Here is a 24,593-nt window from a genome sequence, read left to right as displayed (position 1 = left end):
CAAGTCATAACACACCAATTAACCAATTGAAAGATCTAACATATTGTATCCTCTAAAACTGGAGTCATGTTCAAATAAAAGCAGTAGGTTACTCCCAGCTCCTTCTACATGAAATAAAAGGAAATATAATAATTTGAGGTTTAGAAGTTGTAAAATCTTACAACAAATCATAACAACAAAGCATATAGAACTATGTGGTTACACATAATATCATTGTTCCACCTTTACATTATGTCAGGTTACAAGAAGGGAACTGTACGTTGGTGAAACGCTGGGAAACATGCCAAAAATGTTTGATGGAGGTATTCTGGTCCTTATTTTGAACACAAAGAAAATAAAGGCCCTACATGTGTCTGTAAAACCCAGCCCTCTAATTTTGATTTTTGGTGTTATGGAAGATCAGGGTGCTGTGGGCTTCAAATCGGCCAAAGCTGATGTGCTGAATTTCTCTCCTTCAGTTGCTTGTAGAAGATTGATACTGCATTGGAAAAGTTGAAATCCTCCTCATTGCACCACATGGCTCAAGGACCATTTCTCATTTTCACATTTAGAGAAGATCAAATATTCTATCAGAGGCTCACCAGGACTATTCCAGAAAAGGTGGAATCACATGCTCTCTTCTCATACCTCATTTTCCACCTTGAGACCTCAGGATGGAAATTATATTAAATAAATGGATTGATTTGATTGATTGGAACCAGTACCCAGTCACCCGTGTTTCTGATTTAGATCTCTTTTTAGATCTATTTTTTTCACTTATCATGTGAACAGCTTAATACAACATCATTGTAGATTTACACGAAGAGGGAGAATGATGCTCAGAATGGAGAGACAGACAAAATAATGTGATCAAAATATAATTTATTATAAGATATACAGCATTAACCACACAGTAAACAACTCTACTTGATGAGATAGATAGATAGATAGATAGATAGATAGATAGATAGATAGATAGATAGATAGATAGATAGATATATGCACAAAAAATATTTACATTTTCTGTGTGAGTGATTTGTGATTACTGATTTAATTTACCCACATTAAATGAAATATGTGTTGATTCTCAGTTGATCCCTGATCATCGTAATAGTTAAACCCAAGCAGCGGTACAGTGTGTGACACTTTTACACAAGTGCTGGGCTACACAGGACAACAAGGCCTCAACTGAGATCTCATTCAGATGTAACCAGAGACATTATAGTGCTCAGTGAGATGATCAAACTTCCAGGTGGTGAGATGTAGCGGCCCAAGACGGGAGAAAAGTCATTCTTGGGAGCTGCTGTCCAAGAGCTTCTTCCTCCTCTTATCGAGGGGAGAAAACAAAATCCCTCTCAGTCCATCAGTCGTTCCTAAATGGTTCCCATTCAGGCTCAAAAGAGGAGAGGAAAAAAAAGCTGCTGGATTGCAGCCACCACAAATAAACCATTTCCATATGGCATATGGTCTAGACGATGCCAAACTGGGCCAGATCACTCAGCTCCATGTCACCAAAAGCTTCCCAGGGGCAGACGACCGCCGCATCTACAGGAGAGGAACCACAGATGAATGCAACTTGCCTTTATCTACTACTTTAAAATCATTTATAATCAGTTATCACTTTGATTGATAGTTACCTCCAAGGCCGTCCATCCCTGGAACATCATCAAATCTAAGAAAAGGACAAAGACTTGTGTTGAGATTATCTTACAGTTGTAATGAATCATTTGCTCTGTTTTTTATTCCCTCCATCTCACCCCTTCTGTCCAGCTTTGGGAGCCTTGCTCTTGAACTGCCTGGTTTCCTTCTGCTTGAACTTGGGAGGGGCGGCCTTGGTGCCTCCAGGTGCTGCTGCGGCGTTCATTTCTATGAAAACAACAAAGATTCATGTTATCACACGAAAAAAAGAAAAAGCAGAAAAGGAACAGAAGGAAATACTGAAATAATATATTGTGTAAAAAAAGCATTAAATTAAAACCAGTGTGTTAACATGCTTTAAATAACTGTTAATAATTTGTTAGGTTATGTATCAGTTGATTAAGATCAACAGCAATAAAAAAGCAAACTGAATCACTAAACAGTAAAGAATCCTGAACTCCTCCGCCAGAACAAACCCAGCAGGGACCCAAATATATCATTATCATTGATAAACAGAAAAATGTCAAATGTGAACATAAAAACACATTAGATGAACATCCAACTGTTGACTTACTTCTTGTTTAATAAATGTTAAACACAAGTGAAAATGTTCCAGTGCAAAGATATAAACACCAAAACACTTGTAGAATGCAGCAAGTTTGGTGTTCTGAAAATGAAAATGTGCTAAAAATGCCAACAATTATTGCAGATACAATGTGCTAACGTCTTTTTACCGCCAATCAACTTATAGAAAAAAAGAGACTTTATAACTCCAAGCTTAAATATTTGTCATGAACTTTTGAAATGTCCCTTTATAAAGCAAAGTCATTGCAGACTGCATCTACAGTGTGTGCTGTTGAGTCTCACCTGCGTGTTAGTTTGGTGGCTGTCTGGTCGGCGAAGAGAAGCTGCCTGGAAGGTCTGAGCGAAGAAAGAAGTGCAAAACAAAGAGAAGGTTCTCTTTCTTTTTGCAGTCTCTCTGTTCTGTGTTCTCCCTCAGTCACTTCCTTTATATACCTGCTGCGCTCATACCCAAAGCCGCTAATGGAGCTGAGGAGGGGTATTTTCAGGGATAATCTTATGAACCTGAGAACAGCACGTACCTGTGGTGCCACATGTACAGTCGACATTAAGTCCCTGTTTGCTCTGAGTCTGGGGGAGTTTACATGGAGCGTTTTGGGTCATCATGAACTAACTGCTCCTCAGTTCAGTCAGGTTTATTTACACTCTCCAGTTTATTAGGTACACCTATATAACACTACTGCTGGCCTGCAATAAATCCTTTATGATTTTATTTAAACTCTTTTTGAGAGGCGTTGATTTATTTTATGGTAATTTTAGAGACTGTAGTTTGTTGTGCTGTTGAACTGTATCAGCTCATACTGGGAGGTGTAATATTTAGTCTGCCTAAATTAATAATAATAGTAACATTTATTTATATAGCACTTTTCAAAGATATGTTTACAAAGTGACTGCAGACATAAGAGCAAAGTAAAAAACACTCACAGGGCACAGAGATTACAAGAGAAAATATGTGAATTAATTAAATTAAATTAAATTAAATAACTAAATTAAAAGCCAGTATAAAGCCAATCTATAAAAATAAGTCTTTCATAGAGATTTTAAAGAGGACACTGAGGTTGCTTTCCTAATTTCCAGTCGAAATTACACTACTGGTCAAAAGTTTTAGAACGTCCCAATTTTTCCAGTTTTTAATGAATTTTCACTGCAACAGTTTGGGGAAAAACTTTCCTACGATATTTGATTTCCATTGTAGAAAGAATTGTGTGTTCAGCTGTTACATCTGCAAAAAGTGGCTACTTTGATGAGTTGAAAGTTTTAATAAAATGTTGTTGAACAAAAAGATTCCTTTTTTTTAAATCTATAATTGGTTATTTGTTCAATGCTTTAATTTGACCGTACAATGAGACACTGAACTATGTAAATTTCGATAAAAACTGGGAAAATGGAGGTGTTATAATATGTTTAGGTAGTGTAAATGGGATGGAAAAAATATTAGAAACACATCTCAGTATAACCCAACACTGTCCAACAGCACCACAAACTATGTACAGCGTCCAAAATGACCATAAAATAAATCAACACCTCTCCAAAACAAATAAAATAAAAACTGATTATAACCTTCAGTTATTGGAGGTCTACAGTAGTTTTATGTAGATGTACTTAATAAACTGTCAAGCGAGTGTATGTAGCCTTTAATTACAGCAAAGGGGGATAAAATAAGGAGAAACTATGCAGACATTGGATGGATAAATGTGCAGCAGCCAAAAGTGACAGAACAATAAAATGGTTAATAACACAAACGATGAGATGTGAAGAAAATTGAAAGTTATTCACAGCATACAGCTCGCTGAAATGGTTGTTTCTTTGTTTTTTGAGAAAGATCCAATTTGGAGAAATCAAAATGTATGAAACTGTAGCCAGCTGTATTTTCTGAATATATTCAACTTGAGCACAGAGTAGATGAGCTTTGATTAGATTAGATCAGAAAAAATCAGATTAGACCAGATTACAAGCAATTAGATCAGACTAGATTAGAGAAAACCCCATGGGAAAAACACTGCCAACATACTGTACTCCTTATACTGGATATGAAAACGACCAACAATGAATTATTGTTTTGGGTTTTTCCCAACTACAAAATATGCTCAACCATTCTCTAAAATAGCAGACTGTTAATTTTCTGTTTCAGTTTTAGGATCCATGAGAGTCGTCGGGTCAGTGGAGCGTCTGACACACAGCCAGACAGACAGCGGGTTGGCAGCAGCACTGACAGCAGTATATTTGGAACGTGGTGGTAAGTGTTTAGATTGGATTGCACTTGACGACCCTGAATTATGAGGGTGTGATGTAATCTTCAACCCACACAAGCATCCACTTTGTTACTTAACACACCGCTGAGCAACTGTAACAGGATCTAAAAGCAGTGAGAACATGTCAGTGCTACATAAGAGCAGAGATGCCCTCTTGTGTCAACACAGCTGAGTTCATGTTGGGGAATTCCTTATCATGTTTAAATGCTGAATGTTTGCATGTATGTTCATAAATTATGTTGATGTACTAATTTCCACCAGCAAATACGTTTTGTGAGAAATGTTACGCTCCCAGAATTAGGTTTCGTTTTTCTGTTTTTTCCCATGGATGGGATTATGGCTTAGTTTAGGTTATGTTTAGGTGCTGCAGAGATAACTGGCTGTGGGGTTAAATCATAGTTAAGCATCACAGAAGATGATTGGTTGTGGTACAAAGGGCCAGTGTAAGGCTAAACATGAATTGATGAAGAAATAGACTTCACCATAACACCAACAAATAAACAAAAGCATTTATTTAAAGTCTCCCTCCAATAAAAAAAAAAAAGTTTTTCTTATCATTACTTCACTTGAATGTTTGAGTTTCTCTGTGCAGGATGATGTATGGAGAGTTTGTTTTCACATTCATCTGCTGAAGGAGGAAAGTTTCTTTGTGCTCACCTACAGTTTAAGGTGTGTTCCATATTCTGTATATAAAGATGGGCGTAGCGAGATGTGACGTCACATGTTGGTTTGCATTGGAGCTGCTTTGAAGCCCAGAGTTGCAGCTTTTGGTTGGTGCCATCTTTTCTGTTTGGCACCAGGACCTTCCAGATAAGGAGTGTGGGGTGTTGCCTTTCACGCTCTGGAAATATGCCCTGCTACCTTAGACCCAAGCTTACGCTAACTTACTAAATCATGTTAACATGGCAGGTATCAAACCAAGTAACATTAAACTTAGTGAAATATTGCGACAATAGTGCAACTCAGCAGGTGAGTCAACTGTCAATCACAGCTGTCAATCAACACCCACACAGCAGAAAAATCTTATTAATGGAGCAATAATTTCCAAAATAACCACCAGCACACTTATTAGAGGGCCTGAATTAAGAGATTGAGACCATAATGACTCATTGAAAACAATGATTGACTTAATATTTCTAAGGAGAAGTTGAGACTTTTTTGATTGGGAGTCAGTTGGAGCATCTAGCGGCCGTCAATTACACTTCAGCCTCAAGATGTGATAACTGCTGCTGCCTATGAGCATGATTTGTAACATCACAACTATATTGGAGCCAATTTATACTCTACTATATACTACTCTAACTATTTTTATCTTCTCTATCTAGGTACATATTGTACCTGCCCAGAAAACTGGTTTAGTGTTGAGGGTTGACAGAAAGAGGAACAGTCAATCCTAATATACCCTGGAAAATGACATTAATTATGATCCTATCAAACAAAATCTGTTTTTCAGAAGAGTGGTTTGACTACTTCCCTGTTTCTGTGTCATTCTTTCTGTGTGTGTGTGTTTCTGTCTCCCTCTGTTTGATTTCCTGTTTGAAGTTGTCAGCTTTCACTTCCATAATGTTATCACGCAGATTATTTTCTACATTCGAAGGTAAGGTAACAGAGTTCTAGACTTGAATGACTTTCAGATTATCTTTGATCTAATTTTTAATTGATTTGACACTAAAAAGCAGAAATCTTTGTTAAAGGTAGTATTTGTGTATGAAAAGCTAATGTTAGATTTCAGAACAGTTCAGCAATCTGTTTGTTTGTAATAATAATAGAGGTAGTTGTAGTAGGATGTATTGTATTGAATAGAATTTTGAGGTGCTTGTACTCTACTTTATTTGGGTATTTCCATATTATATCTGTTTTTACTGTTACTCTGCTACATTTATCTGAGAAATAGAGCTACTGGTTACTTTGCAGTTTAATTTTTTTAACTAATCTAACTAAAATGAACAATACAACCATATGTAAATTATTTAAAAATGGCTCCACCAGCTGCATACATGTTGATGCATAGTAATAACAATCATTTAATATACTTACTTTTACCTTTTATCAATAATGCTCAAGTTTTAGTTAAGTAATTGTGGACATTGTGGTGGCGGTAGTTACGCAAAGGGAGTTGGCTCTCAGTGAGCTTGGCGGGGCTACACCTGCTGTGAGGCTGTGGTGGAAATGCATATATCATACAGCAATTTTAAATGTTTTAGACCGGATAACTAAAACATTCTTCTAGCAATGTTCTCTACTTTCACATACAACCAATACACATAACACGTCACAGTTACATTCTATAAAATAACACTAGACAAATTGCCGGGGTTGGTCCACATTAACCAAGACATTTTCAGTCAACTGTTTTTGTCTGGGCTTCTCCACAGATAAAACTGCTACAACATGGCCAACAGATCTATTACTGAATGGTATGATTTCTTTCTCAGTGGCTTTTTCCTTTTTTTGCCAGACACTTGAGAACTTAAAATAATAATTCAAAAAATGAAGTACTCGGATGCAATTTGGTCATAATTTCTTAGTTGTCATCAAAACACCTCCAACCAACATTGTCACCAGTGCCCTGTGATATTCATGTACCATAATGCTTGCCTCTGTTCCTCTTTTTCAAAAAAATGAAACCCGTCAGGAAGTTGCAGGTCATGGGACTACATCACCCAAATTGGGAAAACCTTAAAAATCCCCTCCAGAAATGTTTTAAGATGTATATATAATACTCTACTTTGAATAATAATGTGTGTCTGATATGGTTTTTCCACAAAAAAGTTCAATTATTTTGTTAAAATCCTTAAAATTACATCTACTCTTTCTTCTTCATTAAAAAATTCAGAATCTATAATCTGCAAATATATTTAATTTCAGAATTTCAACTGCTGGAGATGATCACCCTCTCCTGTACCCAGCTGTGTGTCCATGAAGAGTGACCACTCTAAGGTTCGCCTTATTGAATTTAAAGTTGGACAATCTGTTGATCACAGGTGAGAATTTGAAATACAGTAATCAGAGCAGCATAATAAGCTGTATCCAGGTTTGAGTCATTAAATGTCCTGAAAATTGATGTTTTCTCCACAGAGTTCAGTGGGAGAGCTCAGAGGTTCTCTGTGCTCAGTCTGCCCAGCAGCATCAAACAGACCAAGACTCCGTATTTATGGTGTGTACATTTCTAGGCACATATTTTGCTAATAACTACATCAACAACAAATTCAATACTTACCTACTATTCTTGCCTTCAAGTCCAATTGAAATTAAACTGCCTTATTTTTGTCCACTACAGCCTACATATCTGCTTTGTAAAGAACTTGTCCTGTGTTCTGCTTTGAGACCAAAACCAGAAACCAAAAGGAAGAAATGTATTTTTTAATTCTTTCTGCATCATCTGCATGAAGTCGAAGAAATACCTTCAGGTTTCCATCTATTTAGATGGAGACCTCATTTTGATGCAGCAAATCAAATGTTTGCCTGCAGCAATAATGTGTTGTTCTATCATAGGCAGACCAGACAGTCACACTGAGCTTGATAGCATCCTGCTACACAACACAAGAGCCACAGACTCTGAGCAACAACTTACATTAGCTTTCCTGCTACAGTCTCCTTCTTATCTAACTCACAAACATGAATACGTCTTGAGTGTCGACTTGCTCTGGACTTCCACAACAATGACATCCTGACTGATGTTACAGAGTCCACCTCAGTGGATGTGCTGCTGACAAACCTCATCGGGGGAAGCTGATTCCCTCTGCTCACCTCTGGATAACCACACGACGTGCAGCAGCCAATCAGATCCCTCCTAAGTGTGTTGACATGGTGACAGAGGTCAGAGGGTTCTCGGACCTGCAGAAGGAGGAGTACTTCAGGAAGAGATTCACAGATGAGGAGCTAGCCAGCACCATCATTTCCCACATCAAGACATCACGAAGCCTCTACATCATGTGCCACATCCCAGTCTTCTGCTGGATCACTGCTACGGTTCTGGACGATGTGTCAAAAGTCAGCCAGAGTGGAGGGCTGCCCAAGACCCTGACTGAGATGTACATCCACTTCTTGGTGGTTCAGTCCAAACTGAAGAATGTCAAGTATGATGGAGGAGCTGAGACAGATCCACACTGGAATCAAGAGAACAGGAAGATGATTTTGTCTCTGGGAAAACTGGCTTTTGAGCAGCTGCAGAAAGGCAACCTGATCTTGATGAATCAGACCTGACAGAGTGTGGCATCGATATCAGAGCAGCCTCAGTGTACTCAGGAGTGTGCACACAGGTCTTTAAAGAGGAGAGAGGGCTGTACCAGGACAAGGTGTTCTGCTTTGTGCATCTGAGTGTTCAGGAGTTTATGGCTGCTCTTCATATCCACCTGACATTCATCAACTCTGGAGTCAATCTGCTGGCAAAAGAACCACAGTCAACCTCACAGAGGTCTGAAACAACAAAAGACAAATCTGCTATGACACACTTCTACCAGAGGGCTGTGGACGAGGCCTTACAGAGTCCAAATGGACACCTGGACTTGTTCCTTCGCTTCCTCCTGGGTCTTTCACTGCAGACCAATAAGACTCTCTTACAAGGCCTGTTGACAAAGACAAGAAATAGCTCAAAGATTAATGAAGAAACAGGTAGGTACATCAAGAAGGTAATTGGGGAGACTTACTCTCCAGATGACAGCATCAATCTGTTCCACTGTCTGAGCGAGCTGAGAGACTGTTCTCTAGTGGAGGAGATTCAACAGTACCTGAGATCAGGAAGTCTAACCACAAAAAAACTCTCTCCTGATCAGTGGTCAGCTCTGGTCTTCATTTTATTGTCATCAGAAAAAGATCTGAAAGTGTTTGACCTGAAGAAATACAAATACCTGCACTAAAGCTTTGTACGTATACACATACCTAGCCAAAATAAATGTAGCCTTTTCTGTAGGCAAGGAAAAATATTTGCAAACATTTTCTTCTGTATTGCTGATTCCTCTTCAGGTTGCGTGGCTGTAACCTGTCAGACAGGAGCTGTGAATCTCTGTCATCAATTCTCAGCTCCCAGTCTTCTGATCTGAGAAAGCTGGGCTTAAGTAACAACAACCTGCAGGACTCAGCAGTAAACCTGCTTTCTGCTGGACTGAAGAGTCCACACTGTACACTGGAAACTCTCAGGTCAGGAATGTGGTTGTTTTTAAAAGCTGACTATGCAAGCTAATAATTATTTTATGTGTTCAATATGTGAATTGACTGACTGAAATCTCCCCTCAGGCTGATTGGCTGTAACATGTCAGAGAGAAGTTGTGAAGCCCTGGCCTCAGTTCTCAGTTCCCAGTGCTCTCGTCTGAGAGAGTTGGATCTGAGTAACAACGATCTGCAGGATTCAGGCATGAAGCTACTGTCTGCTGGACTGAAGAGTCCACATTGTGCAGTGGCAACTCTCAGGTCAGGATTCTGCTGTGCATAAAAGGGGACCTGGAGAGTTTGACATTGAGGCTTTTAGATATTTTTTTAAATCAGGTTTTCCTTCATTATATGTGGCAGCAGTATCACACTAAAGGGATTAGTTGATGCAGGAGTTTGTCACCAATAAGTTGTCTTTAGATAAAGACACACAGACTTGACCTGGGTTTATAGAGCTTATCAAAGTTGTATGTTAGGCACATAGAAGGAGGTTGATGACAGTCATCCTTTAATTCTTACTTAGGGAAATTTTTAAGGTGGCCAGGCATGTCCTAAAGGGACACTTATCTTAACCAAGGAAAACATGAAACAGAAATTGACTTCTATGCTTCACAGTTCACTCCTCCATGCACACCTTGTCATGATTAATCCCTCAGAAAGGGACCCTAACTCTATCTCTTACCACGGTATCAAATGTTGTATATGCTTCATTTTGCTTGTACTTTTCCGCCTACTGTCAAGTCGTGCAGCAACACTTTCAAAGGCCCACACTTCAAAAAGTAGGATCATGGGGTACAAATAACACCTGTGGAACATCAGTCAAGCACGGTACTTAGGTACTCCAGTTATATAAATTTGGATGCAGATGTCTGCAGTAAAGTAGATTAATAACAAGAACTATTCACATTACTAATGCAACAAACAAAAACACAGGCTCCAGAAATAATTACCGAGTTAGTGAAGTGGAGCACTAAACTCCAGCACAAGCTAACAAGCTGACCAACCAACACGCACTGTAGCGCTTTACAAGACCTCAAGTCAACCCTAATCAGACAAAAGAAGAAAGAAGAACAAAGAACAAAGAGGTTCTTAATTTATATGGAAATGTAACATGGAATTAGTTTTACAGTGATGGTAAGGAATTGTTTGTGTTTATATGCAGGTTGTCAGGCTGTATGATCGCAAAGGAAGGCTGTGCTTCTCTGGCCTCAGCCCTGAGCTCCAACCCTTCCCATCTGAAAGAGCTGGACCTAAGCTACAGTCATCCAGGAGACTCAGGAGTGAAGCAGCTAAAGCAGGATCCCCACTGGAAACTGGCCACTCTCAAGTATTACATTACTTCCATCTGACAGATACTTTTGTCCATATGCACACCAGACAGGCAGCAGCATTCACGACCAGCTCCTAAGGTTTGGTGGCAGATACAGGGGCATCACAGTCACAGTGCTACAAGTGAGAGTTGACAAGCACCTGGTCTTCCTAGTGAAGAAGTAGTAAATCCTATGCAAGATTTACTGAATGAAGCTACAGTATGCAATTTTTGAAGTGAACAACAATTTGGTATTGATGGATTTTGTTGCAAGATGCCCTTCCAGGTTTAGCTTTAAGTGGTGCTGTGACATCCACTCCAAGATGTCTACCAGCCAAGCAGTAATGCATGCTTCCACCAGAGTGTTAGATAAGAGAAATGAGAAGAATAGCTGTGTGTCGTCAGCATAGCAATGTTAGGACATGCCACGCTCAGGTATGACAGCACCAAGGGTCCTTGTGTTCAGAGAGAAGAGCCGGTCTCCAAGCACTGAACCCTGAGGAGCCCCTGTTGTCAGACTGCATGTTTCAGACATGAATCCTTTGCATGTCACCAGACTTGAGAGAGTGCAGAGCCAGGGACACTCAACCCTTCAAGGGTGGAGAGGAGGATGTGTTGGTTCACAGCAGACAGATCCAGAGTATGATGACAGAAAGAGTTGCCTACTTGTCTGGTTGTTATGGAAGAGATATGCCAGCAGTTGATAAAAACTGCTCCAAAACTTAAATGTGTATTGGAAAGAAAGAGAAGTAGAGGTGAAGGTACACATTTTTCAACTTCTGATGGACCCAGGGGGAATGGAGGGTGACAGTGGCAGATGTGAAAGGAGTGGGAAAGTTTTGAGACCACACAAGTGTGGATTGTTTAAATTATAATATGAATGAAAGTATATGAAATTGATTCTGGTTTTGTTTGTTACTCCAGGGTGGACCATGGGGGAGTGCAGAGGCTGGGATCCGGTGTTAGAAAGTGTAAGTGTGTTTAAAGTTTAATTCATGAGAACATAACCACACATGTTCAACTGTTTAAGATATTTTGTTGCAATTTGAAACAAATATGATTGGATGATATATGAGTGTTATACTCGTGAGATGCTTGTTTTACATTGTAAATTATGGGTGTGGCCTAAAGGGACATTTTATGTTGATCCAAAGAATAAGTGAAACAGAAATTTACTTCTGTGCCTCAAAGTTCATTATCTCAATCAACACAGTTTCAACATCTTTTCATGATTAATCCCTCTAAAAGACTAACCATCATACACTGTATCCAACAGATTACATAGAATAATTTAAGCTTTTAAGTAATTGTCATCGTGGATTTATATAAAGTTGTCTTGTTCTCTCCATCAGATGCTTGTGAACTCACACTGGACCCAAACATAGCACACACAAACCTCAAACTGACCAACAACAACACAAAGGTGATAGTGAGAGAGGAGCAGCCATATCCTGATCACGAAGAGAGATTTGACTTTTGGTCTCAGGTGCTGTGTGAAAATGGTCTGACTGGTCGCTGTTACTGGGAAGTGGAATGGACAGGAGACATTCGCATTGTGGTGACTTACAGAGGAATCAGAAGGAAAGGAGATACAGATGACTGCAAGTTTGGGAGGAATGATCAGTCCTGGAGTCTGAACTGCTCCAGCGATGGTTACTTAGTGTGTCACAATGACAGAGAAACCAAAGTCCCTCTCCCCTCTGCCCCCTTCTCTAAAAGAGTGGCAGTGTATGTGGACTGTCCTGCTGGCACTCTGTCCTTCTACAGAGTCTGCTCTGACGAACTGATCCACCTCCACACTTTCCACTGCACATTCACCGAACCTCTCTACCCGGCTTTTGGACTCTGGTTTAGGTGTTCATCAGGGTGTGGCTCCAGGCTCAGGGCTGGTTCATTAGTGTCTCTGTGCTCTCTGTAGGAGGGTCCATGTACAGAAAGACAGACAGATGACCATCACACATACTCTGCACTGAGCAGATTTCAGGCAGTGTTCAGAAAGACATTAGCTCTGCAAGAAAAAAACCCTCTCATTCGTTTGAATGGGAGTAACATGAATGCTGTGTGTCTACAGTTTACCTTACAATAACTTTGCAGAGTTTGTAAACTCTTGTCTGTGAGTATTATGAAACGAAGTGCAGTATTTTGGTGTCTAATAAGCCCTAAAGTGTAGAGATTTGTTACATTTAATTGTAATAGCTTTTTTTTAAAATCACTCTTTTATTCCATGTGTAATTTGTTTTGTATCAATTTGCTCTGTTATTGTTACTGTCTGTACTGAGCAGCATTCAGCTCTATTAATATTTTAATGTCATAAAATATACCCAGCCCTGGGAGTTTGGTGATGTTTTGTTTCAAGACCACCATTTCAAGATCATGTCTCAAATACTGTATCTTTTCATCACAAGGTCAGAAATAATGCTTTTGTGTGGTTCTCAGTTATTTTATTACTCTTCTACACTATAGATAGTAACCTAATGATCAGAACCTATAAATCTCATTATATGCAGACAGTGAACATGGGTTGGAAATGTATGAGATAAATTTCCAGTCGCTCCTCTAATTCTTGGGAACTTCAGGGACTCAACTAATAAAATAGCCTCCTTAAGTAAATGTGGCGGAGGAGGCTGAGGGTTGGGTGATGTGTGTGCAGTAAATGTAGCATCTCATCATAGATGAAGCTTTGTTGCCCTCTAGTGGAGAAATATCTTTATGTTTAACGTGAACTTGACTTAATACAGGGGACACATGCACGTTTTGAAATATAAAAAAATAACTTTATTATGGTCGGTAAAAGGTATATGAGCTATGCATTACAATACAGTCATATTGTGGCAATATTAATAGGGGAAAATACATTCATTTTCATCACTGGCATCTGTTTTATTTACACACACATCCACACACATACACACACACACACACACACTCACACACACACATACACACACACACACACACACACACACACACACACACACACACACACACAGAAAGGTCTGGATGCCCCTCAACATGTTTTACTTCCAGTCTATGCCCTGCAGTAGAAACAGAGATAATGCCAGTGTCACATATCCATGTTTAATTATTCATGATTGTTTCTGTTAATTTGAGCTTGTAATCATTAAAATTGGACTTTCTACTTTTCCTCTGCCACAGTTCAGAGGGGAATATTGTACTTTTTACACTTATCCGACAGAGTAACTTCACATTTAATATGGGATAACTTATAAAATATGTCTGTTGTCAGGTCAAATTCTTATACAGTATCTCTAAAATTCCTTCCTTCCATCTTTCTTTCTTTCTGTTTCTTTTTCTTATATTGCTTCTTACTTCACTTCCATTTCCGTTCATTCTTTAATTCCTTCTTTCTTTCCTTCTATCCTGCATTTCTCAACAATTTCCTTCTTTATCTTATCTGAAATCATGAAAATCCCCTAAAAGTTGAACTAAACTTGACTCTTCTTCGCTGTCCGTATTTATTTCTTTTGATATCTTTGAACATTTTACTTCTAATACTTTTTTGCATTTATTTCAGTGAAAATGAGAAAACAGGATTTTCTTGTTTCAAGTTGTGGCACTACTTTTAAAGATCTGTGAATGACTTTTATAATAATCATTATTGTAATAATCATTTTAAACGACCTGATGATGTACAGCAACAGTTTCTTGGCTTCTGTCACTCCATAATTCCAGCGTTGCTGAGGTAAACGTCAGTGAAGGGCAGGGAGTTTGTCTGGTCTGTGTGTGGAGTGACGCCGGTCTGCTGGATGAACTGCTGCAGTTTACACTGTCGCAGCTCTTTATTCAGTACCTCAATCATCTCCAATCTGTCCTAGAGGATGCAGGGAATATTATAATACCAACATCATCAAATTTGGGTTGAATACATCTGGTAGGCATGCAGTATAAGTTAGCAACAAATCCCATGAAAAGACCCAAACCAATAATGAGTTGATCCTATTAACAAGTATTGCGTCTGTATCCAAAGTCACAGACAGGCTGGGGAAGTCAGAAAGTATTGAGAAACAGACAAACACATGTTGGTTTTAGTCTTTTCATGGGATGTGTTGACAGTAACAAAATTATTCTTCATTTAGATGCAACCCTGTTTCAAAATTCCATTCACATACAACTAATGTGCATCAGAAAATATGTTTTGTAGGAAGCGTAATGACAACGAGATTAAGTTTTTATCAACATAAGGAGGAACAGTTTTTCTTGAAAATATCCTGTTCAACACAAAATGTTCATTCTGGATGAATCTGCAAAACGTACACTGTCAAAGTTTTTTTTTTCTATAATATACACTCCATGTGGACATCAAGACAATCAATATGTTATGTGAATAACTATTTGAAAAACATTGGCAAGGAATACTTCACACATCCTTGTCCTTGATCTAGTGACTTCTTGTGGTCCATGTGATGAAGCTAATATGATAGCTCCAGCTCTCTCAATTACTCAAATGTCAGAACTGTCAAGATAGGTTGCTATTGGTGAAGAGAACAAATTTGCGTGTCATAGTTCACTATAAAATTGAACTCTGCGCTAAAGTGCTGTGCAAATTTACTTCACACACAGATAGTGACAGTTTCACATAAATAAATTTATTTGGGTCTGAACTTTTGTTGTTGTAAATGCTGGTGCAAGTTGTGAGAGAAAATATATTAAATGAAGGAGGAGTTATACCTGTAGGCTTTCCTCTGCAGCTTGTAGCTCTCTCTCTGTCCCTGACAATGATGCATCCAGTTCTTCTGCCTGCTGCTGGCGGTAGTGGAGCTCCTGCTTCAGAGGTCTCAGGGTCTCCTCTAGTTGCTGAGTACTCGCCTGTGAGCTTTGTCTGTGGGCTGTGAGTTGTATGTCCTGTTCTAGATGTGCAGAACGGTCTTGGAGCTCTTTGACCTGATAACTGTGATCATCCACTGATGATTGTATCTGGTGTAGACGCCTGTGCATATCTGTTGATAACAGTGTTATCATATCCAGTTTTAGACATGTCAGAAGACAATAAGACAGATAGAGGATAATAAAGTCACTTGCTAAAAAATGTAGAAAATGCAAACAGATTTGAAAACATACCTCGTTCTCTGTCAATCTCTGCCTGTAACTGTTCCTCCAACTGCTCTGCGTGCATCATCTCTTCTTCATTCAGCCTCAGCTGTTGCTCCAGTTCCTCCAGTTCCTCTATGAGGCCCAGCATCAGACCAGGAACTGCAGCAGATGACTTTTCCTGGTCCCACACCTCTGTCTCCCTTTCCAGAGATTCAATTTGAATCTCCAGGTCTTGTAGCCTCCTCTGTTTTTGCAGAACCTGTCTAAACACCTCCTCCTTAGGGGAGTAAGAAGGAATCGCCTTCACAGAGTTAAGAGGGTCTAGGAAAAAGACAGGGGAAGCCCGCGGTTCTGGGGAGGCTCTGGGCGACGGTGAACAAACCCTATTTGATTTAGTCCTCCTGGGAAGCGTTGAGGGACCCAGACTGAAGGTGAGAGACTTCTGTGGTGCCCTGTGTTTGAGGGGTCCTGGCTCTGATGGTCTGGGCAGGGGAAGAAGTCTTTCTCTGGTTGGTTTGTCTTGACCATCACTGACGCTGGGACCTGTTCGCTGCAGAATGAACTGGACCTCCGCAGCCAGCTGTCCCAGCTGAGCCAGATGTTGCAGAGGACAGTCATCAGCAGCTAGCTGTCTCTCTGTCCCTCGTATTTTCAAGGTAAGAATGTAGCGACCTGTCTGACCTGTCGAAAATAGCAATACATGAAGGATTAATATTTACCAGCATGCATCTGTATATTACAACCACCAAAGAGCTGAATATACTGTTAAGTGTGTAAAAGGGGTGTTAGAGAAGAAATTAACAATTTAATGTAAAATGTTATAAACATGTAAACATGCTGTAGTAAAAGCCAACATATTCACCAGTCTACAATGGTGCCACTGGTATCGTGTTAAAAATGTCTGCAGCAAAACTTTTGTTTGTGTACTGGTGTGTTATAAGGTAACTTGCAAAATGCAAAAAGTTTCAGCCGGTCTCCACCAGAGTGTGTGTTCACCCCACATTAGGAAAATATAGGACAGAATGAACTGATGATGTGCTAATTGAAGAGCGTAAAGTGAAAACAAAAACATGAAGTTTGTATGAAGGGTGGTGGAAGAGGAAAGGCTGTAGGGTCATTAAAACCAACTGTAGTCTGCAAATCTTATACGTGTATAAGATTTGCTTATTTGCTTATTAAATCTTATACGTGTATAAGATTTGCTCCTGCAGGATTAATTAGTCATTTAGCCATTTTATGTTCAAAGTTGACAGTTTGACCTATGGGTGTTGTTACAGGAAAGCTAATGTTGTGTCCAAAATGGACAGTGTTCATCCTTTTGGGCATGAATACTCCCAGTAAAGTTATAAAGTTGTGTTAAAGCTTAAAAGTAATAAAAGTAATATCAGAGAGACATACAAGAAAAGAAAAACTTTGGAAATCAAAACATTTAGGTGTTTATGACTCTGTGTTGTATAAATGATAAAATTGACTTACCAATTGCTTGTGCAAGAGCAATGACGACATCCTGACAGGAAGTGTTAAGTGACAGGCCACACACCACTCTGACCACACCCTCCACCCAAACCTTCAGCTCCATCACTTACATTTAGCACTACCAGTGACCTGCAAGAAGACAGATAAACATCAATAAATTGTACTTTCAAACCAAGTTAACATAACTAAAAAAAATGAAAATAAAAATCTAATCTTCAATATACAGGGACATAAGCTGTAAAAAAACACTAAACCTATACCTTGAGACAAAAATGTGTCAACCATCAGAGATTTATTCCATGGTATCTCTCACTTTAATATTGCTGGTTGTATTTCACATTATACGCAATATTTCAGATTGATGAGCAAGATAGACAATATTGGATTTTAATATGATTTTTGCATCAGTGAGTACTTTAAGTGCTTTAGTACTTAAAGTTGCAGGGGTGGAAGAAGTAGTCAGAGTCTTTAAGTAAACGTATCACTACCACAGTGGAAATTTATTATGTTACAAGTAAAAGTCCTGCAAAATATTACTGAAGTAAAAGTACAGAAATACTCTCAGCAAAAGTAAAAGTGCTTGTTAGGCAAGATGTCCCCATTCAGAGTGTTATTGTTTCATTATTTGAATGATACATACATTAACCTGTAAGCTGTATTTTACTGCTGTAGTGGTCGAGGTGGAGCTTATTTTAATGGCTTTATATACTATGAGTCCTTTAGTCTGTAACAAATTATATTTTAGAGGCTGATCATAAAATCTAGATAGTAAGTATTTCTCTGAAATAAAGTGAACTAGGACTATAAAGTTGCATAAAATGAACATACATGTACTCAAGTAAAGGACAAGTAAATTAAATTTCTATTTAATTATAGTACTTTAGTAATCAGAATTAGAATCAGATTTATTATGGAGGAAGTTTGCACATACAAGGAATTTGTCTTTGTGTTGTGGTGCATGACAATCAAAGATTGGAAGATAACAGAAAAAGTATCTTTACAAAGGAAGAAAAGTACTACCACAGCCGACAGGTGGTATAAATATATATAGATAAACTTGTACAATAAAGAATAAGTAAAAATGTATTCTATGTGAAGAGAACTGTTGAACAAGACATTGACTGGGAATGTGCAAATGTTCACAGTATAGACACTATAATAATATGCAAATGTAGTAATACAAAGAATACAAATAATTGCGTTAATGTAAAGTGCCATGTTAGATGTTATGTGAGTAAATATTCACATATCCACCACTGCTGATTTGACAGTTATTTCATTCACTGGACTAGCAACTAATAGTCATTCCAGGTTAGCAATTTTATTCATAAACAGTCAGTTGAATTTCCAAAAAACGTACTAATATTATTTTACAAGAACTGATATTGTGATATAATACTACAGTGACAGAGGATTTTAACCATATCACTCATTCCTGCTCACTACTCACAATATTATTTGTGGAGTTTATTTTGGTATTAGTGTGTACTGTCTCTTTAACAACATCCGTAACAGTTTGTCGGTTCGTCAGATAGCTCAGAGTGCTGCAGAGAAAAGCGCGTGAGAGACCGTTAGCCTACATGCTAGGAGGTAAAGAGAAGCTAGCTACTTTGAGCTAATTTATATGTTGGGAAAGTCAAAGACAGAGAAAAGAAACCTATTTGGACAAATGTGACCCTCCTAATTTACAATTTTAGGAGTGACTTTGAGTCCCCTTCTGTCTTTGTTGCTGAATGCTGTTATTTGGTCGAGTTTTGGACCGGGACTCGGTGAGTTTTTCAAAATGTGTCAAAGTAGTTTTTTTGTTTTTCGGACCAAGTGTAGACAGACTTGTCAATAACTAAACTAAGACAGCGTAAGTAAGTTTTATGTTGTGTATTTTGTCATTTTTTCTTTGTGTTAAGTGATTTGTGTGAAGCTAGCTGTTGGGCACAGTCGAGCTGAGCCAAGTAGAGGATGGAGGGTGAATTTCGCCGCCATTACAGGGATTACAGGGTGTGGGTGTGACGCAGGTTTAATTAACAATTAACCTAACGTTACATGTAAGTTAGCAGGGGGCTTGCCTTAAACTAGGCACACCTCAATTAAAAGCAACCCAGTGTGAAAAACGTTCATATCTGGCTCCAATTTGATTATTCCAATTTCTGAGAGCTAGCCTATAATATATTTTCCTTGGTGAGAAAAACTGACGTTACATAAGTATCAAAAAGGTTGCTTAAACAAAATCCAGTATCAAATCTATTTCAGATGATTCAACCATCTAAAAATGAGCTATACGCTGATTGTACAAGCCACTAAAAATATTCAAAACAACAGAAATACTATATTTGGGCTGTCGTGTGACAACAAGGCTAACAATGCGAGTAACCTTGGAATAATGAGTGATTATTCCCAAATCCAAATTATGTGTGGTTTTCTAATGTTTTCCTTCCAGTGATGCCAACATTGTTTGATTGCAGCATTATGTGAATGTTTTGTTGTTAGTTAATGCGTAAGACTAAATTATGCATGTGTACTGTATGTGGTACTGTTTTACAGCAGGTCGGATAAGGATTAATGAAGTTGCACACAGCGGCTGCAGGATTAAGATGAACAACCATGGGAGGAATCATGATGGATGGACATCTGCTTCAACAAGACCCACGAGAATCCACAGGTAAAGACACTGTTCATACACCTGAATTGTAGGACTACACCATCAATCAAAAAGCACTGGGTCACATGGACTGTTCACGGCCTTAATAAAAGACACTGGTTATTATTTAATAGGTGGATTTGGGGTTTTTAAGTGAGTTTGTGCTTTTATATTTATGTTATTTATTTTTCTATATTTTCTTGTGGTAAATTGGTGTTACTCTAACATCAGACTCAAGGTGTTTACCAGTTAAGGCAAACTAACGAAAAGATTAAACTTATATGAAATGCTCCAAGGTAGAATAGAGAACTGAGTTATCTTAAACAGAAAGGAAAAACTACTACTACTACTTTCATTTTAAAGGAGATTAAATCAGAAATATCTCTTAAACTCAACTATGTTGGAATAAGTCATTGAGAAGTCATCAGGTTATGAGAATAAAGTTGTAATTATACAAGAAAAAGGTCATATTGCTCCAACATACGACAGTTGATTAATTATTTCAAGATATTCATGAAACCTAATGAGCTTTAATCCTTTTTCAGTGCCAGTAACTTGTGTTTTGAGGAAACCAAGTCTTTGCTGTGCTTCAGGCGTCGCTTCATAACACATCAGGTACTGTGACTCATGTACTGTATCATGTAACTGGTGTCATTTCATGTCAGTATCCTAAATTCTATGATAATAATGTGCTTATTGGTGAGACCTATGACTCCAGGTCATCCACATTCCTCACTAGTCAGGTAAACTGACAGAGTACTCTTAATATAGCAGAGTGTTAATAAATAAACATTGCGTAGTATTATGAGTTTGCTCTTATTATATTGGGTTTACTTAACTTTTTTTTGTAAAATTGTAACTTGTAATATAATGACTTTTCTGCAAATTACAACTTAATTCTCATGATATTACAGATTTTTTTTCTCATAATATTTCAAATCACCTGAAATCTCAGACTATTTCCACGACACAGTGGCCCACAAGGGTACATGTGAAAATGTTTGGGTAAGAATTGGTTTAACTGACCCTTTAATAATGTTTTTAGTTGGCCAGTGCAGATATTGTCAGAATAACCAAATGAAAAATGTTGGTAGTCAAAAATTGCTGCTGTTATGGGAACACAGAGACTTTCTCATGTTTCTTTTCCCATACAGTACAATTCTATAACCTTCCTCCTGGATGATGCATGAAAGTTGAGCCAGCTGAAGAGAGTGGTATAAGATGTCACTTTTGTGGTGTCAGTATCAAGATTATAGTGTGAACTGACATCCAACACGCATGTTTAGGAATTTTCTCACATACTGAATACCACAGGAAAAGCAAACAGTCAGACTGTTTGCAGAAAAGTGATGATAACATCCAGTATGGCAGCGTAAGTCAAACAAACATATACTTTTTCTTCACTTTCACTGTTGTTCCACCTCCTTCCTTTTCAAGTTCAAAACAGGAGAGATGATCTGGAGAGAACAGTTCTGACTTCAAAATTCAAAGAACAAAGTGGGAAGCAGCTTTTTTACTCCATGATAGCTGGAGTTACTGGTTACTGTACATACATTATTAGATCATAAAATATCATTAACGTGGGTTGGATGGAGACTATGCACTCTTCAAACAAAAAACAGCACACAGTAGATACACTGAAAACTCACAGTGCAGTTTTGGTAAACCAATCTCTAATCATTAACCTAGTACATACAGGTGCTTTTCAGCTCCAGTCGGCTGAAACTGACTGATGATTACTTAAACTAATTCCGTTCAAAACTCAAAATGGTGAATTAAAATTGCAAATTTCTAACCAAGTATTGATTTAAGAAATCATATTAGATGTTTGCTCATTCGCAGACTTTTCAGCATGCAGCACATTTGAAATGTTTAACTCAGAAAATGTATTCTTACTTATGTCTCAAGTTATCATCCTGTACTATTATGACTTTTAAAAAAGTATAAATCTATATGGAAATGCAGTTATAGTTCATTGATTTACCTGGAATCTATAGACAGAGAAAAGTTACTATAAACACCCAAAAGACAAAATCCTAAAATCCTTTGTGAAAACACAAACAGTGAGCTGGGAAAAATTTGGTGGACATGGGGACCTTTTTAATGACAGTTTTAATTTAGATATAGGGCTATAATCAATGCAAAGGATTTTGATCCTGTGTATGATATTAGTCTAGGCTGGTTCTAGACTCCTGCTGCAATAATTCCTTATCCTTTTGATCTCTGGGCAAAAAAAAAATCTCAGAAATTTATAACTGGCTCATTTACAATGTTTTGTAGTTTATTAAAACTAATTTATTTTCCACATGTGACAATTAAGTGATGCGTTTGGTCCGTGTGCAGTGTAAGACTGCCATCACATTAGCATAACAAGGTGCGTGCATGAAAGGGGCTTTAGTTAATATTATGTATTTTAAGTTTTATTAATGAACTGAACATTTTGTCTGACTGGAACAGACATTTCTGACTGAACTTCAGTTGCAGTCAGTGGAGGAACCCTTAGAGAGATCATTTAATTCACCAGGAAAGTGTACATTTTGCACAAGGAAACAGGTGTTTGGGTGTGAAATGTGTGAAGGTTTGTGTGTGTATAGTTGTGCCGTATTTGCAGGAGACACACAGGTTTGCTGAAGCAGGAATGTGGCAGAACACGCTGACATTCCTGGAGGACTCAGACTCCACCCACACATACCTCCACTCTCAGTTTACTAACTTCCACTGTTCAAAATAACTTTCAGTATCACCACCATCCAGAAAATAATCAATAGGAATAATAACTCCTCAAAACCTTGTAAACTACTGCTACAAGAAATGACTTTCTTTAATAATAATACGTGATAATCATGAATTTCAGTCATCTTTGAAATTATTTAAGAATTGAAATGGTTGAAAAGGTGCTCCTCATTTTCCCCTCATAAGATTTTTTTCTACTTGGATTAAAAAACATTAAGTGAAACATTATAAAAGTAAACTATTAATCCAGATAATTCAAGTTGTAGAAAAGAATCTTAATAATAAAAGTTTATTGTATTGCCTATTATCAATTGACTGTATTCTACACTCTACAACTCAACTCAAGTAAACCAAATAACTACAGTAGCTCAAATTTCTTCAATCAATGACTTCTAAACCAAGACTCAGCATGATAGGACAGCATTTATGTAAATGTTCTTGTTTTGCATGCTTCATTTTTTTCTGTAAAAGTTGTCAAATCCTTTTTGTATCTGGCTTCTCTTGAGCTGATCGTAAAATGTCTTAAAAGTAATTAAGGTACTCTGCTAGTTAAGTAAATAAGCTTGTACATCATGTACAGTATGATATTGATTATTAATTAAGACAAATTAAGATTAAAGCATTTCCATGCTAGATTTAAATAGAGTTCATACTAATAGACCCACTGTTCCTTAGATTAGAAAGTCCTGAAGTGCTGACTCATTTGTTTTGTTTTTATTTTTGTGAGATAATAATTATCATCAGTTACAGAGCTATTAGAGCTCAAGAGAGAAATGTTAACACACTTACCTGTTGGTTCAAGCTTCTCTTCGTTTCATTGATGATCTTCGTTCTGTCTCACTGTTTTGTGTTCAGGCTGGTGAGAGGCTGAGCGGCTATGACCCAAACACTCACCTACAGGCACGCTTCAGCTGAGGAGGAGGAATGAAGCTGTGGAATGCAGTTCTTCAGGGTGTGCTGCATGAAAAATGATGTCACTCTGAAAGTGGTGGGAGGTAATTAAGCACATTTACAAGTGTAGTTGTTTCTTCCACTTATATCTCTGCATCTACATTTATCTCGGTGCTGGTGTTACTTTGCTGATATAGACTTTACATTCAGTGTTACTTAAGATCATAAAATATCACAAATGCCATCTCTTGCTTTGATTTCTGAAATCTGTCTCTTTTTCTTCCTTTCCTTCATTAAAATCCCCAAAACATGAGATACATTTTAATCTGACAACCAAACTAAACTATTCTCTCCCTCATCTCTATCAGTAGCTTTGCTCTTGATGAGTCATTTACATTTCATTATATTTTAGAACACTTCACTGAAGAAATGGTTTGAACATCAAAGCTTTTCCACAAAAAATGGTAACATTAAGGTTTGAATACTTCTTCTATCCCTGCCTCTGGCTCTCTAAACAGTGCTGTCACTGTGACACTGAAACCAGGCGCCTCCCACTGTGTGTAAAAGATAAAAACTAAGAGGAGTGGCTCCTGCCACCGCCTGCTCTTTCTACAAATCTCCAGCATTCCACTCAAGTTATTTGTGCATGTTTGTATCTGTGTGCATGTGTATATTTGTGCTGAGGATTAACAACTCTGCTCAGCTGGTTTTCGTCAGCCGCATTTAATTACAGCAAACAGAGACAGACACACACACACACACACACACACACACACACACACGTTACTGACAACAGATGATGTTGAGCAGCAGATGGCACTGTACTTGAATGCTGTTGCACTGGATGGCAGCGTCTCACATGCAAAATGTGCATGAATTAAATTAAAGGTTCATTATG

At 38.1% G+C, this 24,593-nt stretch overlaps 4 protein-coding genes across 5 annotated transcripts; 2 read left to right on the top strand and 2 right to left on the bottom strand.

The window, feature by feature from the left end:
• Positions 1-844: 844 nt before the first annotated feature.
• LOC137189084 (retinal cone rhodopsin-sensitive cGMP 3',5'-cyclic phosphodiesterase subunit gamma-like) lies at positions 845-2,615 on the bottom strand. The gene is made up of 4 exons (XM_067598740.1): positions 2,485-2,615; positions 1,737-1,845; positions 1,617-1,651; positions 845-1,524 (listed from the first exon to the last, which is right to left on the bottom strand). The coding sequence occupies exons 2-4, from the start codon at positions 1,841-1,843 to the stop codon at positions 1,448-1,450; spliced, it is 219 nt and encodes a 72-aa protein (XP_067454841.1). The 5' UTR covers positions 1,844-1,845; positions 2,485-2,615; the 3' UTR covers positions 845-1,447.
• A 5,135-nt stretch (positions 2,616-7,750) lies between these two features.
• LOC137187313 (NACHT, LRR and PYD domains-containing protein 6-like) lies at positions 7,751-9,505 on the top strand. Its single transcript, XM_067596156.1, has 2 exons — positions 7,751-9,316; positions 9,417-9,505. Exon 1 carries the CDS (start codon positions 8,259-8,261, stop codon positions 8,655-8,657), a length of 399 nt encoding a protein of 132 aa, XP_067452257.1. The 5' UTR covers positions 7,751-8,258; the 3' UTR covers positions 8,658-9,316; positions 9,417-9,505.
• LOC137188861 (NACHT, LRR and PYD domains-containing protein 12-like) lies at positions 8,786-13,715 on the top strand. Its single transcript, XM_067598439.1, has 6 exons — positions 8,786-9,177; positions 9,405-9,590; positions 9,687-9,860; positions 10,762-10,926; positions 11,833-11,879; positions 12,261-13,715. Exons 1-6 carry the CDS (start codon positions 8,786-8,788, stop codon positions 12,824-12,826), a joined length of 1,530 nt encoding a protein of 509 aa, XP_067454540.1. The 3' UTR covers positions 12,827-13,715.
• Positions 13,705-23,730, bottom strand: LOC137187019 (ras association domain-containing protein 7-like). 2 transcript variants are annotated; one of them, XM_067595947.1, is made up of 5 exons: positions 23,594-23,730; positions 17,437-17,565; positions 15,988-16,641; positions 15,598-15,866; positions 13,705-14,740 (listed from the first exon to the last, which is right to left on the bottom strand). In XM_067595947.1, exons 2-5 carry the CDS (start codon positions 17,537-17,539, stop codon positions 14,585-14,587), a joined length of 1,182 nt encoding a protein of 393 aa, XP_067452048.1. In that variant the 5' UTR covers positions 17,540-17,565; positions 23,594-23,730; the 3' UTR covers positions 13,705-14,584. The 2 variants fall into 2 exon arrangements, with proteins under 2 accessions (XP_067452048.1, XP_067452056.1); XM_067595955.1 differs by having other exon boundaries at positions 14,619-14,735.
• Between the last annotated feature and the right edge of the window lie 863 nt (positions 23,731-24,593).

This window comes from Thunnus thynnus, chromosome 1 (assembly GCF_963924715.1).
Source record: "Thunnus thynnus chromosome 1, fThuThy2.1, whole genome shotgun sequence".
NCBI lineage: Eukaryota > Metazoa > Chordata > Actinopteri > Scombriformes > Scombridae > Thunnus > Thunnus thynnus.
Note: the sequence above shows the minus strand (reverse complement) of the source record. Positions and strands in the feature narration are given on the sequence as shown.

Excerpts from the sequence above, each read along its gene's own strand:
- LOC137189084 (XM_067598740.1), bottom strand. The coding sequence starts at position 1,843 with ATGAACGCCGCAGCAGCACCTGGAGGCACCAAGGCCGCCCCTCCCAAG. Across the intron at positions 1,652-1,736 it reads CCCAAAGCTGGACAGAAGGG|ATTTGATGATGTTCCAGGGA; the intron begins GTGAGATGGAGG and ends TCCTTTTCTTAG. Across the intron at positions 1,525-1,616 it reads AGGGATGGACGGCCTTGGAG|ATGCGGCGGTCGTCTGCCCC; the intron begins GTAACTATCAAT and ends CCTCTCCTGTAG.
- LOC137187313 (XM_067596156.1), top strand. The coding sequence starts at position 8,259 with ATGGTGACAGAGGTCAGAGGGTTCTCGGACCTGCAGAAGGAGGAGTAC.
- LOC137188861 (XM_067598439.1), top strand. The coding sequence starts at position 8,786 with ATGGCTGCTCTTCATATCCACCTGACATTCATCAACTCTGGAGTCAAT. Across the intron at positions 9,178-9,404 it reads CTAGTGGAGGAGATTCAACA|ATTCCTCTTCAGGTTGCGTG; the intron begins GTACCTGAGATC and ends TCTGTATTGCTG. Across the intron at positions 10,927-11,832 it reads TGGAAACTGGCCACTCTCAA|GGTGGACCATGGGGGAGTGC; the intron begins GTATTACATTAC and ends TTGTTACTCCAG.
- LOC137187019 (XM_067595947.1), bottom strand. The coding sequence starts at position 17,539 with ATGGAGCTGAAGGTTTGGGTGGAGGGTGTGGTCAGAGTGGTGTGTGGC. Across the intron at positions 15,867-15,987 it reads AGAGATTGACAGAGAACGAG|ATATGCACAGGCGTCTACAC; the intron begins GTATGTTTTCAA and ends TGTTATCAACAG. Across the intron at positions 14,741-15,597 it reads CTGCAGAGGAAAGCCTACAG|GACAGATTGGAGATGATTGA; the intron begins GTATAACTCCTC and ends TGCATCCTCTAG.